The 14,330-nt window shown below is 32.4% G+C and overlaps 1 protein-coding gene across 1 annotated transcript in view; it reads left to right on the top strand.

Annotated features, from left to right (window-relative positions):
* The first annotated feature begins 415 nt into the window (after window positions 1-415).
* The window catches only part of LOC123653477 (trafficking protein particle complex subunit 8), a 34,040-nt gene continuing 20,125 nt past the window's right edge, over window positions 416-14,330 (top strand). Inside the window, exons 1-10 of the mRNA XM_045589476.1 lie at window positions 416-563; window positions 644-805; window positions 887-1,175; window positions 1,254-1,405; window positions 5,162-5,319; window positions 5,642-5,726; window positions 6,323-6,381; window positions 7,041-7,229; window positions 7,638-7,738; window positions 7,981-8,229. Coding sequence (XP_045445432.1) covers window positions 416-563; window positions 644-805; window positions 887-1,175; window positions 1,254-1,405; window positions 5,162-5,319; window positions 5,642-5,726; window positions 6,323-6,381; window positions 7,041-7,229; window positions 7,638-7,738; window positions 7,981-8,229 — 1,592 coding nt within the window. The remainder of the gene's footprint in view (window positions 564-643; window positions 806-886; window positions 1,176-1,253; window positions 1,406-5,161; window positions 5,320-5,641; window positions 5,727-6,322; window positions 6,382-7,040; window positions 7,230-7,637; window positions 7,739-7,980; window positions 8,230-14,330) is intronic.

Below are 14,330 nucleotides of genomic sequence, written 5' to 3' on the forward strand. Positions count from 1 at the left end.
TAAAAACTGACGAATTTAGGCAAGGACAAAGAGAACACAAGTGAACACGACAACGTATGCCGCGTAAATGATTTGCAGTGCTTTGTGGAGCAACATCCTCTGCGGCAGTAACTGCAAGCAGGCCCTGCAGGCAGTGCTTTGAGTAGGCCCCTATACTCTCATACTTTGTCTACGGTACAAAACTAAAAATATTATCGTCATTTGATGGATTATATGATTTGATCACTAAATTGTCATTTGTCTCAATTTGTCTGTGCAAATTAATAAAACTTGTCAGATGTTATTGTTCTATTAGTACGTTATAAATATAATAAATTTAAAGAATCTTATTTAGTATTTATAATAAGTAGTTCATTATGTTTTTTAATATTGGATGGATTTTTATGAAAAATTAAATCAAGTGAAAAATATAAAAATGGCAAAAACTGCTCAAGAATTCATTCAGAGTTCTTTTTCTCCTATAATTGCAACATTATGTAGCCCAAAAGTAGAAAACATACTTTCCAAGAACAATTTAACATTTCCAGAATTATTACAACCATTTACGTCGACGCAGTGGGAAGGTATTTATTCTTGATATCACTATAATAATTCAATAAAACCAAAACAGTTATAATGAAGAATAAAATTTCATAAATTTCAGGTCATTTTAGGGAACCCGGCGGAAGTGTTTGTAGTGTCAAAAATTTTAATTTAGTGATAAGAGATGTGAACTGGAAACCTCTTCAGCCAACTGAAGCTAGAAGGCAACTTAATAACGCTGTATTACACAATTATGATGACAAAACTGTTTCCCTTAATATTGGTCTGAATTTTTCTTAAAATTCACCATCCTTATTAAAATATAATGATTGTTATGTTATTTAATTAATCATTATAATTACAGAAGGGCGTAAATTTGATATACCTCATACAACTCCTTGGTTCGATGCTTGGAGAGAAACTTATCTAGAAGTACAGTTTCCTTCTGACCATGAATTTACTAATCATTATTTGGCTTGCATAATTGTTGCAACTACTCTTGATGATAATACTATTGATGTTTACGATTCTTTAAATCAACAGTATGCACAGTTACAGAATGTTGTTCCACCTAAATTGCCTAAATGGTTCAATAACTCTGTTCTTAAGTCTTATCTTCTTTTACACGATGTTTCTACTGTTACTAAAGAAAGGTAAAATGATATTTTACAAAAACTTGACATTTTATTTATTTTATTTATTTTAAAACTTATAAAATTGTAAAATTTCAGAGCTGACAAAGCATTTGAAACATTAAAACAGACTTTTGGAACTTCAAACTGTTTTATGTTATCAATTAATTCTAAACATTCTTCTGATGTCAAATTATCAACAGATTATTGGAGTCATTTTCTTAAAAGATCTACAGAAGTTATGGTAAGGAATCTGAAATAATAACAATTCTGCAACTTAAAAATATTTATTTATATACTAAAAGTGATGATTCAAATACAAAAATAACATACAATACTTTTCATTTATAAAAAAAAAACAACTGCAATAAATTATTTACTTTATATTAGTATTATAATACAAGCCTTTAAGCTTTATTGTAACTGTAAAGTATAATTCATTATATTACCCTAAAATATATAATTTATATATATTATAGGTATTAATAGAGTTATAATGAGAATTTCACTCATTTTGTGTATAACAAAATCAAATTAAATAAATTGACATAATAAATTGACAATTTTTATAGGTTATTTCTATTTAAAATCATAGAAACAGGTGATTTTTATTTAATACATTACATACCTAATTACCTAATTTAATACATTAGTACCTGAGTACTAAAAATTAAGTATAAATATCATATTTATCTAATAAATGTTCATGGTTATCACTTTTTGTGATATTTTTGATTGGATATGGTTTAGACATCAAACAACATTCTTAATTTTAAATTTTTGCTTAAAGGATTTATCAATGTAAAGCCCTAGCTGTATCTAGTGCTAATACTAGCTAGCATCTAAGTGCATAATCACCTAAAAATAAATACATACATACATACATACATATAATCACGCCTCTTTCCCGTAGGGGTAGGCAGAGACCACTTCTTTCCACTTGCTATGATCCTTACATACTTCTTTCGCTTCGTCCACTTTCATTATTCCCTTCATACATGCTCTTCGGTTTAGGGTACTCTTGACCTGGCCTTTTTTCAAGACGTCCCTTATTTGGTCTCGGAACGTCCGCCTAGGTCTACCCCTATCCAACCCTTCCATCCACACTTGCCTTATACACTTTTTTCGTCAATCGTTCTTCACTCATTCTCTCGACATGACTAAACCATCGGAGCATACCTTTCTCCATTTTTGTCACTACATCTTCTTTCAGACCATTACGTTTCCTTATTTCACTATTTCTTATCCTGTCACTCAGTTTAACTACTATCATATTTCTTAACGCTCTCATCTCAACTGCATTTATTCTGCTTTCATGTTTCTTCTGCCATACCCAACTTTCACTTCCGTACATGAGTGTCGGAACCAACACCCCCTCATGTACAGCCAAACGGGCCTTGTTAGACACCTTCCGACTGCTCATAAATGAGTGCAAAGTTCCATTCACCCTGTTTCCTGCATTCACTCTTCTTTCAATATCACTCTCACACTTTCCATCTCTTGTAAACTTTGAACCCAGATACACAAACTCATTCGCCTGGTCAATTAGTTCATCTCTAATCACGATATTGCAGTCTGTCACTGCCTCATCTCTTTCAAACACCATCACTTTTGTTTTCTTTACATTCATCTTCATTCCCTTCCTTACAAAGGCTCCACTCATATCAGTTACCATCTCCTGCAACTCCTCAGGCGAAGACGCAAGTAATACTTGATCATTAGCATAGAGAAGACATTTGACGAGTAACTCATTCATTCTCAACCCATTTTCACTGTCTTATAAATCTGTCAAACAATTGTCTATGAATAGATTAAACAGCCACGGTGAGGCTACACATCCCTGTCTAACACCTTTTTCGATATTAAACCATTCAGTGTATGCTCCATTTATCCTCACACAAGCACTAAAATCCCTAGAAAGAGATTGCAATGCTCATATGAGGACACTGCTCATACCATTCACAAACAATGCTGACCACAATTCATTACTCATCACTCTATCATAGGTCTTTTTCAAATCCACGAACGCGCAATAGACTTTTTTGTTTTTTGCCAAACACTTTTCGGCTATGCACCGCAAAAAAAAGACCTGATCCGTACATCCCATTCCCTTTCTAAATCCCCCTTGTGCATCCCATACTTTATCGTCTGTTTCATTCACAACCCTCTCAATCAACACTTTTGCATACAATTTACCGACGACGCTGAGGAGGCTTATACCGCGGTAATTCCTGCAGTCCTGCCGTGACCCTTTTCTCTTGTACAATGGGACGATTACGGCTTTGCATCAGTCTCCCGGTACTTGCCCGTTTCGCCAGCACAAATTGAAAAGGCGGTACAGCTGGCTAGCCACTATGCCGTGTCCAGCTTTTAGCATTTCGACGGTAATCCTGTCATACCCTCCAACCTTACCTAATTTCATACTTTTCAACGCTTTCACTATTTCGCCCATGCTTATCTCACTTTCATCAACATTTATACTCGCTTCCATGGAAGGTACCGTATGTTGTACCTGCACTTTCGCTCTTTCGAACAAATTTTCAAAATACTCTTTCCATCTCTTTAACACACATTCTTCTCCTTTTATAATGCTCCCATCTTGTCTCCTGATTGTACTCAGTTCCGAGGTAGAAGTTTCTCCTCTGGCTGTTTTGATGGATTTCCAGAAAAACTTGATGTTTGACTGAAAATCTTCAGTGAGCCTTCTATCATCTATCTTTCTTTCTAGACACAACTTCTTTCGCCGCTAATTTCAATCTTTTATACTTCGTTCTTGCTTCCTTTATCTCGTCATCCGTTGCCTTTTAAACTTTTTGGTTAGCTTTCGTCGCTAACCAATCCAACCACGCTTTCTTCTTTTCTTGCACAGCCTTTTGTACATCTTTATCCATCCACACATTATAGTTCTTTCTTCCTTTCCTTCTTTATCTACCCCGCATACCTCAATAGCAACATTCACGACCCCTTTCTTAAATGTATCCCATAAATCTTCAATCGCACCTATCTCTTCTATGCCTTTAAAACTTTCTTTCAGTTTCTTTACATACTCGTCTTTCTTTTCCTTTTCTTGTAGGTTTTCCACTTTCACTCTGTCCAAAACACTCATAGGCTCGGCCCTTCGGTGTCGCCACCGTTTAAAGAGGCCACGCATTCGGGCTACGACCAGGAAGTGGTCTGTGTCGAGGCCTACACCGCGGTATACCCAAGTGTCCTTGCACTTTCTTCCTCAGTCTTTCATTCTCTATTACAAAATCAATCACACTTCTAGACTCACCCTCATCTTTTGTATACAAATTGATCTTTTTATGGTTAAACATTGTGTTGGCCACGCAAAGATTCCATTCCAAGCATACTTCAAGCAATCTTCTCCCATTGTCATTCACTCTCTCGTCCCCAAACGTACCCAGAACTTTTTCATACCCATCACGCTTCACTCCAACCCATCCATTAAAGTCCTCTAACATCACGATCCGTTCATTTTCTCCGCACTTATTCAAGACATCTCTCATGCTATCCTAAAACTCCTCTCTCTCTCTCTCTTGTTGGGCTTTTGATGACCCACCTCCGCGCAGCTCTGTCGGTGCATAGACCCCAAGGATAAAAAAAGCGAGTGAGTCCGACTTTTAGCCTGATCCAGAGGAGTCTTGGGCTTACACATTCATGCTCCATCACACATTCAACCATTCGAGAAGAAAGAATCACACCAACTCCCTGACAGCCTCGGCTGGTTTCGGGGACTCCCGACCAGTATGCCGTTTAAGGACCATGAACTGTGGTGTCACATCCCTTCCTCTTAGTCTCGTTCACACACAGAATATCTATAAATCGTTCATCCATCATCTGACCTGCTTCATCTACCTTACCATCCATTCCTCCTCTTACATTCAACGTAGCGAAACGGCTCGGGCCACTTTTCGCCCCCGCGAGAAACGAGACGTGATGGGTGGCGAACCACATCGCCGCCATTTTGGTTATTTAATTTATTTTTATCCATGCGTTCCCACGAGATAGCAAGGGAAAGGTTTGTCCACCCCAGCAGAGCCCCGTATGCCAGGGTAAGGGCTGGCCTAATTCTGGGTCGCCCGGGCAGAGTGGCACGCTAACGACTAGGCTTGCCCCTAGACACGCATCCATCCGCGCGGCAGACGTTGGATTGGCGGAGAGGGTAGGAATGGGGAAAGGGAAGGATAGGTGGTGTGAAAAGGAAGATTGATAAGTTGGTGTGGGGTATAGGAAATGTAGGATATTACCGCCCAGAGGGTAAGGGATAGGACAGTAATAGCTAGGGAAGCCGGGGTCGCATACCCGTATACTATACCACAACTACCGGACAGGTAATTGGGATGAGTATCCCATGAATAATATTTAATACAATAAAATAAAAATCAAACCTGTTAAATAAAAATGTTGCTAAAAAGATATAAAATATAAAAGTCCTTCATCTTTCTTACAATCAAATCTCCTGTAGGTATTATTTGCTTTTGCAGAACGATTCATTATCTCCATCTGCTCCTACCATCACACCTGCAGAATCCCAGGCAATATTTCAACCTCCAAATGTTACAACTCCAGGTATGATTTAAAAATTTTGATGTTTGCAATATCTTTAATATATGAAATAATAAATAATGTTTTAAAATCACTTTTCGGCATAAAAATAAGAGCAAAAATGTACATAGATGAATTCGATGTGTATGTGTTTATGCATATATAAAGAATAAATGTAAAGAGAAACAAAAAAAAATCGTTATTAATAAATACTCCTTTGTAACCTTTGTGTAGACTCTACACTGTAGACCATTTTTCAAAACAAAAATGTCCTGTTTTTTGGTATACAAAAAAAAAAACAAACATATTTATATTTTAAATAGAAAAAGTTAGACTATTGAGTAGTTTACATTACTGATAAAATTTTCAAAGCCATCACATGCTGTGAAACAAGCAAACAATATCACCTTAAATGATTATTCCATTGTATTTGTATTATTAACATCTTGATTACAAATGGTGTTAAATGGCATACAATTTTATTGTTTCATTGTATCATTTTTTGTAACCATGTAAAAATAGACCCTAACGTATATTTCTTAGGAAAACATTAACTTTTGTATAAGATTTATATAACAAAAAATTTTAATTTAAATTTTAATGCTATTTATGTTTCTCAGAAGGCGTTCACCCGCTGACAGCTGAAAATGATGTGTATGATAATGCAAATAGTTTGCAGGTAACAAACATCTGAATTATATTTTAAATATGTTAAATGATAATTCAAAATTAAAATCAAAAATTACATTATTCAGTTAGGCCTTACAAACACTTTTGAATTGTCACTATACAATTTAAACCTATATTAGTTTTAATTAATTAGTATATTATAGTCAAAAGTGAAACTACCACCGATTCGGACTATAGATTCTGCAGAGAGGAATCAGCAAGGAACTCTGCAGTTACTCTCTAAAAAAATGTATTTTTTATACTAATAAAATAAATTATTTTAGCATTTATATAATCTTGAACTGAACAATATGCTTTTTTATTTATTCCACCAGTGTCATGATAATGAATTAAGCCATTATACTTATAGCATGCTTGCTAAATAAATCATTTATACATACTACTTCAAACTTTTGTAACATGAACTAACAACACAATATTACATATTTCCACTCTTATCTTACATATCTAATCTTGTTTGTTTATTGGCTTATGAATTATTGTAATTTTATATGTATATTTTTATAAGAGCAATTTTTTTAAATAATTTTAAATATATTTTTTTAATAAATAAATAATTACATAGAAGAAGTGGCTTTTGTCAGTATAGTGTTTAATAATAGATATTATTACAAGACCTTGACCAAACTGTGTACCCAATTTTTCTAGCCTTATTCGTTTTCTGGAAGTTCAGAAAGTGTCAATGTGATTGGAAAACCTTCGGACACTTCGAATGAAATACATGGAGCAGCTTTAAATGACACTGATATTGAAGCAATAAAAAGTTTTTTGCAAGAATATGCAGCAAAAGCACTATTACCGCATATTGAAAGACAAATAGCCCAATTGACTGAAGTGGTAAGGTTATTTTGATAGAAACGAAATACTTGATTTTAGTGTTAATAGAATATAAAAAATAGGGTTATTAATATTATTGTTTTGATAAACTATTATTCGACATGTAGGTTTTAATATTTCTTATCCCAGTTATCGTCACCAGTAACAGCTATAGAGCAAAATTAAATTAGCCTACCTTATTTATAACCGACTTCAAGAAAAACAAGAAGAGATTCTCGATTCAACTGTTTTTTTTTTTTTTTTGTTACATACCTTATAACTTTTACTAATTAATATTTAATTGGTTATTTTTTGACTACCTACCTACGTTGTATTGCTTGTCTGTAAATTGAAGTCGAGTTTTTTACGTTTGCTAAAAAAAAAACATTTATTTAAATTATTGCTAATGTTGATTAATATATATTTTAGGTGGCCAATAAAAAAGGTGTAAGTCGATCTTTACTTTCGGCGACAAAACGATGGTTTACAACTGGGAAATCGGGCAATACAGCAGTTAATAATACTGTCATGTGAGTATAGAACGCTTTTAGTTTAATACAAATTTAAGAATAAACGAAACTGTAATTGATGCTAGAGTATATGTTTTGTATTTTGTTTTTATTTGGGAACATACAATTTTATATTACAATATAATATTATAACTAATACATACATAACTGCATAATAGCATTATATGAAAAATATTATTTGTGACAAAGAAGCACCTGGCACATCTGAAAGCCATTAAGCCCAAGAATAATAATTCTTTTAGATATTCCAGTGATTGCCCTGAGTTGCAGCTGCGACGATTAGGTGATCTCTGGTTCCTGTGCGGCCAATGGCAACGGGCATTTGATGCTTATCACACTGCAAAGAGAGAGTTCTACGCTGACAGCGCCTGGCTTTGCTATGCTGGTGCTTTAGAAATGGCTGCTATAAGCGCATTCATGGCCGGTGAAGCGAATCGCAAAACTTTTGGTTATATGGAAGAGAGTATTGTCACATATCTCAATACCTGCAGGTGAGATTTGTTTTATAATTGATTCGGTTCCCTTTTGTCTGATAATGCAACGAAAACAAAGAGTCGACATTACCATACATTGAGACTGACTCCATGTGTTCCTTATTGGTTATCGATTAACATTGTTGCGCTGGATCTATCATGGCAGCGTGTGCGTGATGTTATTAGAACCTGTAATTTCCTTCAATACTATAAAATGAACTCAATACTCAAAAGCGTAACTTACTCCTTGCCTTTCAAAATACATATTGTTATTAAGTTTAAGGTCTGTTCGCATTATGCTCATGCGTAAAAAAATATTTACATCAATATTACATAAAGCAAAGTTTTTATTCCACAATATTTTCAGATATTGATATTAAGTGATTGTTCAAAAAATTAATTTGGATCGTATGAATTTCCATCAACATTTACATGAAAAGAATCTGTTGCGCGGATTCTGTTACGACATTTAAGTTTTACACGTGTTTCTCTTTACTAAGCACGCGGTTTCTTCTATTTATAATTTTGATATAAATTATTTCTCCTCTATTTTTCTATTTTTCGAACAGATTTTACTTTTTAAAATTGACAAAAGACTCGTTCGTACAGTCTGAACGTTCAACAGGTCAATGTGAACTTGGCTTTCTTACTTTCTAATTTACCTTGATCTAATTTATGAAGAGGGATGGTATTTTTTCATCGCGAATATACCACAATATATAGTGTGGGTTGTGACTGGAACTAAGATTACACAGTGCGAGTAAAATGCAAAGTGTTTTTTTTTTTTTAAATATAAAATGTTCCTTGATTCAACTTGTTTTTATTTAAGCACGTGGTGATTTCCGCGCACATTGTTAGCTGTTCCGTTTTTGCCCTGAACATTTCATGTTCATACTGTGCATCCTTTTAATTTTAATAGAGTACCTACCGAGAGTTTTCCTCCAGTCTTTTTTATCTATTTATCGGCGTACACTGGGGACATTTTTTATTGTAATATTCAATAAGGTCGGATGTCGGTAACATAATAGATAGGTTATGTCATATACTAGAGAAAAGAAAATAAATTAAATTTTGTTATTAACTGTAGATTCGCAATAGCATTGAGTCTATAACATAACGTTGCAATCATAACTTATTGTAAGTTATTTAAAAATTTAGGTTTTCTTGACGACTTATGTGTATGTATGTTTTAATTTTATTTCATCTAATGGGCGTTTATAAGCCCGACAACATTTACGAAAGGTTTAACTTTCAAACTAATGCTCATACGATGATTACTTTTTTGTATTTATGATCGATATACTTAGGCAAATTATTATGAACTATTTGGCGCTGAACAAATGGCGAATAACTCTGCTAATTATCCAAAATGACTTGGTATAAAAGAAAACTACGTTTAAAAAACCGAGTTCAAAAACTAAAAAGCAAAGTATAACTTAATAGAGATTTAATTGGAAATACATCTAATATATAAAATTCTCGTGTCGCGGTGTTTGTTAAATTCCTCTGAAACGGTTTGACCGATTCTCATGAAATTTTGAGTGCATATTGGGTAGGTCTGAGAATCGAACATCTATTTTTCACCCCCCTAAATTTTAAGGGTAGTCCACCCCAATTTTTTTTTAATTTTTAGATAAATTATTTATTTTTTATTTTATTATGATTTGGCGTTGAAAAATACATACAACCCTAAATTTTCACCCTTTTACCACCAACCCCTATTTTTAAATAGCGTTTAGCGGCAAGACACGGTTTGCCGAGTCAGCTAGTCTTCTTATACAAAGCTACTACCTTTAATAAAACTAGTGGTTGCACAGTGGTTGAATTCGACCATAATTATTTAATCTATAATCTATTCTCAATTTTACTCCAGACTAACAATAAACAAAAGAGTATATATGCGTGTATGTGTCAAATGCATGGTAGTGTGTGTAATGTTTTTTTTTTTAATTTCATTTATTTAATGTATTTTTATTGATTTAATGTATTTTTATGTATAACTAGCTGACCCGTGCCCACTTCGTTGGGCGTTAATTATTATCTTTGTGATGCAATTATGCTGTGTCAATTTCGTCGACGTCTGCTACGTAGCCGATTACCAGTATATAAGTGTATAATCTGTGGAGCCGACCGCGCGAGTGAGCCGCGCGGACCTACCCCACCCCAGCCCGCAAAATAATGATATTTGTAATAAAAAAAATACTAATTGATAGATTTTGAATTGCTCAATTCAACTACGTTGTCCTTTTAAATTGCTCACCTCAAATTATATAATTAAAAATCAAAAATTAAAAAAAAAAACAAATATTTTCAAACTCCTATATCTTTCGATGTATACAATATTTTAAATTGCTCAAAGTGTTAAAAAACTGCTCAAGTTGCATTTATAATTGCTCAAGTATAGTTTGGAACAGATCCACTTCCCTTAATTTTTAAATAAATATAAATAGTTTGCACAAATAAAATATTGATATTTGTAAAAAAAAAAATACTAATCGATACATTTTCAATAGCTCAATTCGACTACGTTGTCCTTTTAAATTGCTCACCTCAAATTATTTAATTATAAATTTAAAAAGTCGTTGAAAAATATTCTTTTATCAATATTTTCAAACTTCTGTATCTTTTGATGTATACAATATTTTAAATTGCTCAACGTGTTAAAACCCTGCTGAAGTTGCATTTATAATTGCTCAAGTACAGATTTGAACAGCTCCACTTTCCTTAATTTTTAAATAAATATATAAAGTTGGAAGAAATTTAACGTTTATATCGATAAAGTGAGCGCTGCAGATGCGCATAGACAATGATGGGAAGCCAAAAAAATTGCGGATATTCGTAATAAAAAGATGCTAATCGTTCGATTTTCAATAGCTCAATTCAACTACGTTGGCCTTTTAAATTGCTCACTTCAAATTATTTAATTAAAAATCAAAAAAGTCGTTGAAAAAAATCATTTATCAATATTTTCAAACTCCTATATCTTTTGATGTATACAATATTTTAAATTGCTCAACGTGTTAAAACCCTGCTGAAGTTGCATTTATAATTGCTCAAATACAGTTTTGAACAACTCCGCTTTCCTTAATTTTTAAATAAATATAAATAGTTTGAACAAATTTATCGTTTATATCATAAGACAGGTGTATATACGCTGCGCGTGCGCATAGACAATGATGGGAAGCCAAAAAATTGCGGATATTCGTAATAAAAAAGATACTAATCGATAGATTTTTAATAGCTCAATTCAACTACGTTGTCCTTTTAAATTGCTCACCTCAAATTATTTAATTAAAAATCAAAGAAGTCGTTGAAAAAAATTCATTTATCAATATTTTCAAACTCGTATATCTTTTGATGTATACAATATTTTAAATTGCTCAACGTGTTGAAACCCTGCTGAAGTTGCATTTATAATTGCTCAAGTACAGATTTGAACAGCTCCACTTTCCTTAATTTTTAAATAAATATGTAAAGTTGGAACAAATTTAACGTTTATATCGATAAAGTGAGCGCTGCAGATGCGCATAGACAATGATGGGAAGCCAAAAAAATTGCGGATATTCGTAATTAAAAGATGCTAATCGTTCGATTTTCAATAGCTCAATTCAACTACGTTATCCTTTTAAATTGCTCACCTCAAATTATTTAATTATAAATCAAAAAAGTCGTTGAAAAAATTCATTTATCAATATTTTCAAACTCCTATATCTTTCGATGTATACAATATTTTAAATTGCTCAAAGTGTTAAAAAACTGCTCAAGTTGCATTTATAATTGCTCAAGTATAGTTTGGAACAGATCCACTTCCCTTAATTTTTAAATAAATATAAATAGTTTGAACAAATAAAATATTGATATTTGTAAAAAAAAAATACTAATCAATACATTTTCAATAGCTCAATTCGACTACGTTGTCCTTTTAAATTGCTCACCTCAAATTATTTAATTACAAATCAAAAAAGTCGTTGAAAAACATTCTTTTATCAATATTTTCAAACTCCTGTATCTTTTGATGTATACAATATTTTAAATTGCTCAACGTGTTAAAACCCTGCTGAAGTTGCATTTATAATTGCTCAAGTACAGATTTGAACAGCTCCACTTTCCTTAATTTTTAAATAAATATATAAAGTTCGAACAAATTTAACGTTTATATCATAAGACAGGTGTACGGTGCGCGTACGCATAGACAATGATGCGAAGCAAAAAAATTGCGGATATTCGTAATAAAAAAGATACTAATCGATAGATTTTCAATAGCTCAATTCAACTACGTTGGCCTTTTAAATTGCTCACCTTAAACTATTTAATAGAAGCAACCGGCAATTGAGGATAACAGTGGAAAGTAATGTTACTTTAACAATGTATGTGAATCCTGATAACTAATAAAAGTAGGTAATTATTTTAATTATACGAGGAAAGTATGAAATCTGCCTGCCAAAAAAGTGGGGTTGTTCCAAACTGAACTTGAGCAATTATAAATGCAACTTCAGCAGGGTTTTAACACGTTGAGCAATTTAAAATATTGTATACATCAAAAGATATAGGAGTTTGAAAATATTGATAAATGATTTTTTTCAACGACTTTTTTGATTTTTAATTAAATAATTTGAAGTGAGCAATTTAAAAGGCCAACGTAGTTGAATTGAGCTATTGAAAATCGAACGATTAGCATCTTTTTATTACGAATATCCGCAATTTTTTTGGCTTCCCATCATTGTCTTTGCGCATCTGCAGCGCTCACTTTATCGATATAAACGTTAAATTTCTTCCAACTTTATATATTTATTTAAAAATTAAGGAAAGTGGAGCTGTTCAAATCTGTACTTGAGCAATTATAAATGCAACTTCAGCAGGGTTTTAACACGTTGAGCAATTTAAAATATTGTATACATCAAAAGATACAGAAGTTTGAAAATATTGATAAAAGAATATTTTTCAACGACTTTTTAAATTTATAATTAAATAATTTGAGGTGAGCAATTTAAAAGGACAACGTAGTCGAATTGAGCTATTGAAAATGTATCGATTAGTATTTTTTTTTTTACAAATATCAATATTTTATTTGTGCAAACTATTTATATTTATTTAAAAATTAAGGGAAGTGGATCTGTTCCAAACTATACTTGAGCAATTATAAATGCAACTTGAGCAGTTTTTTAACACTTTGAGCAATTTAAAATATTGTATACATCGAAAGATATAGGAGTTTGAAAATATTGATAAATGAATTTTTTCAACGACTTTTTTGATTTATAATTAAATAATTTGAGGTGAGCAATTTAAAAGGATAACGTAGTTGAATTGAGCTATTGAAAATCGAACGATTAGCATCTTTTAATTACGAATATCCGCAATTTTTTTGGCTACCCATCATTGTCTATGCGCATCTGCAGCGCTCACTTTATCGATATAAACGTTAAATTTGTTCCAACTTTACATATTTATTTAAAAATTAAGGAAAGTGGAGCTGTTCAAATCTGTACTTGAGCAATTATAAATGCAACTTCAGCAGGGTTTCAACACGTTGAGCAATTTAAAATATTGTATACATCAAAAGATATACGAGTTTGAAAATATTGATAAAAGAATATTTTTCAACGACTTTTTAAATTTATAATTAAATAATTTGAGGTGAGCAATTTAAAAGGACAACGTAGTTGAATTGAGCTATTGAAAATCTATCGATTAGTATCTTTTTTATTACGAATATCCGCAATTTTTTGGCTTCCCATCATTGTCTATGCGCACGCGCAGCGTATATACACCTGTCTTATGATATAAACGATAAATTTGTTCAAACTATTTATATTTATTTAAAAATTAAGGAAAGCGGAGTTGTTCAAAACTGTATTTGAGCAATTATAAATGCAACTTCAGCAGGGTTTTAACACGTTGAGCAATTTAAAATATTGTATACATCAAAAGATATAGGAGTTTGAAAATATTGATAAATGATTTTTTTCAACGAATTTTTTGATTTTTAATTAAATAATTTGAAGTGAGCAATTTAAAAGGCCAACGTAGTTGAATTGAGCTATTGAAAATCGAACGATTAGCATCTTTTTATTACGAATATCCGCAATTTTTTTGGCTTCCCATCATTGTCTATGCGC

This window comes from Melitaea cinxia, chromosome 1, assembly GCF_905220565.1.
Source record: "Melitaea cinxia chromosome 1, ilMelCinx1.1, whole genome shotgun sequence".
Taxonomy (NCBI): Eukaryota; Metazoa; Arthropoda; class Insecta; order Lepidoptera; family Nymphalidae; genus Melitaea; species Melitaea cinxia.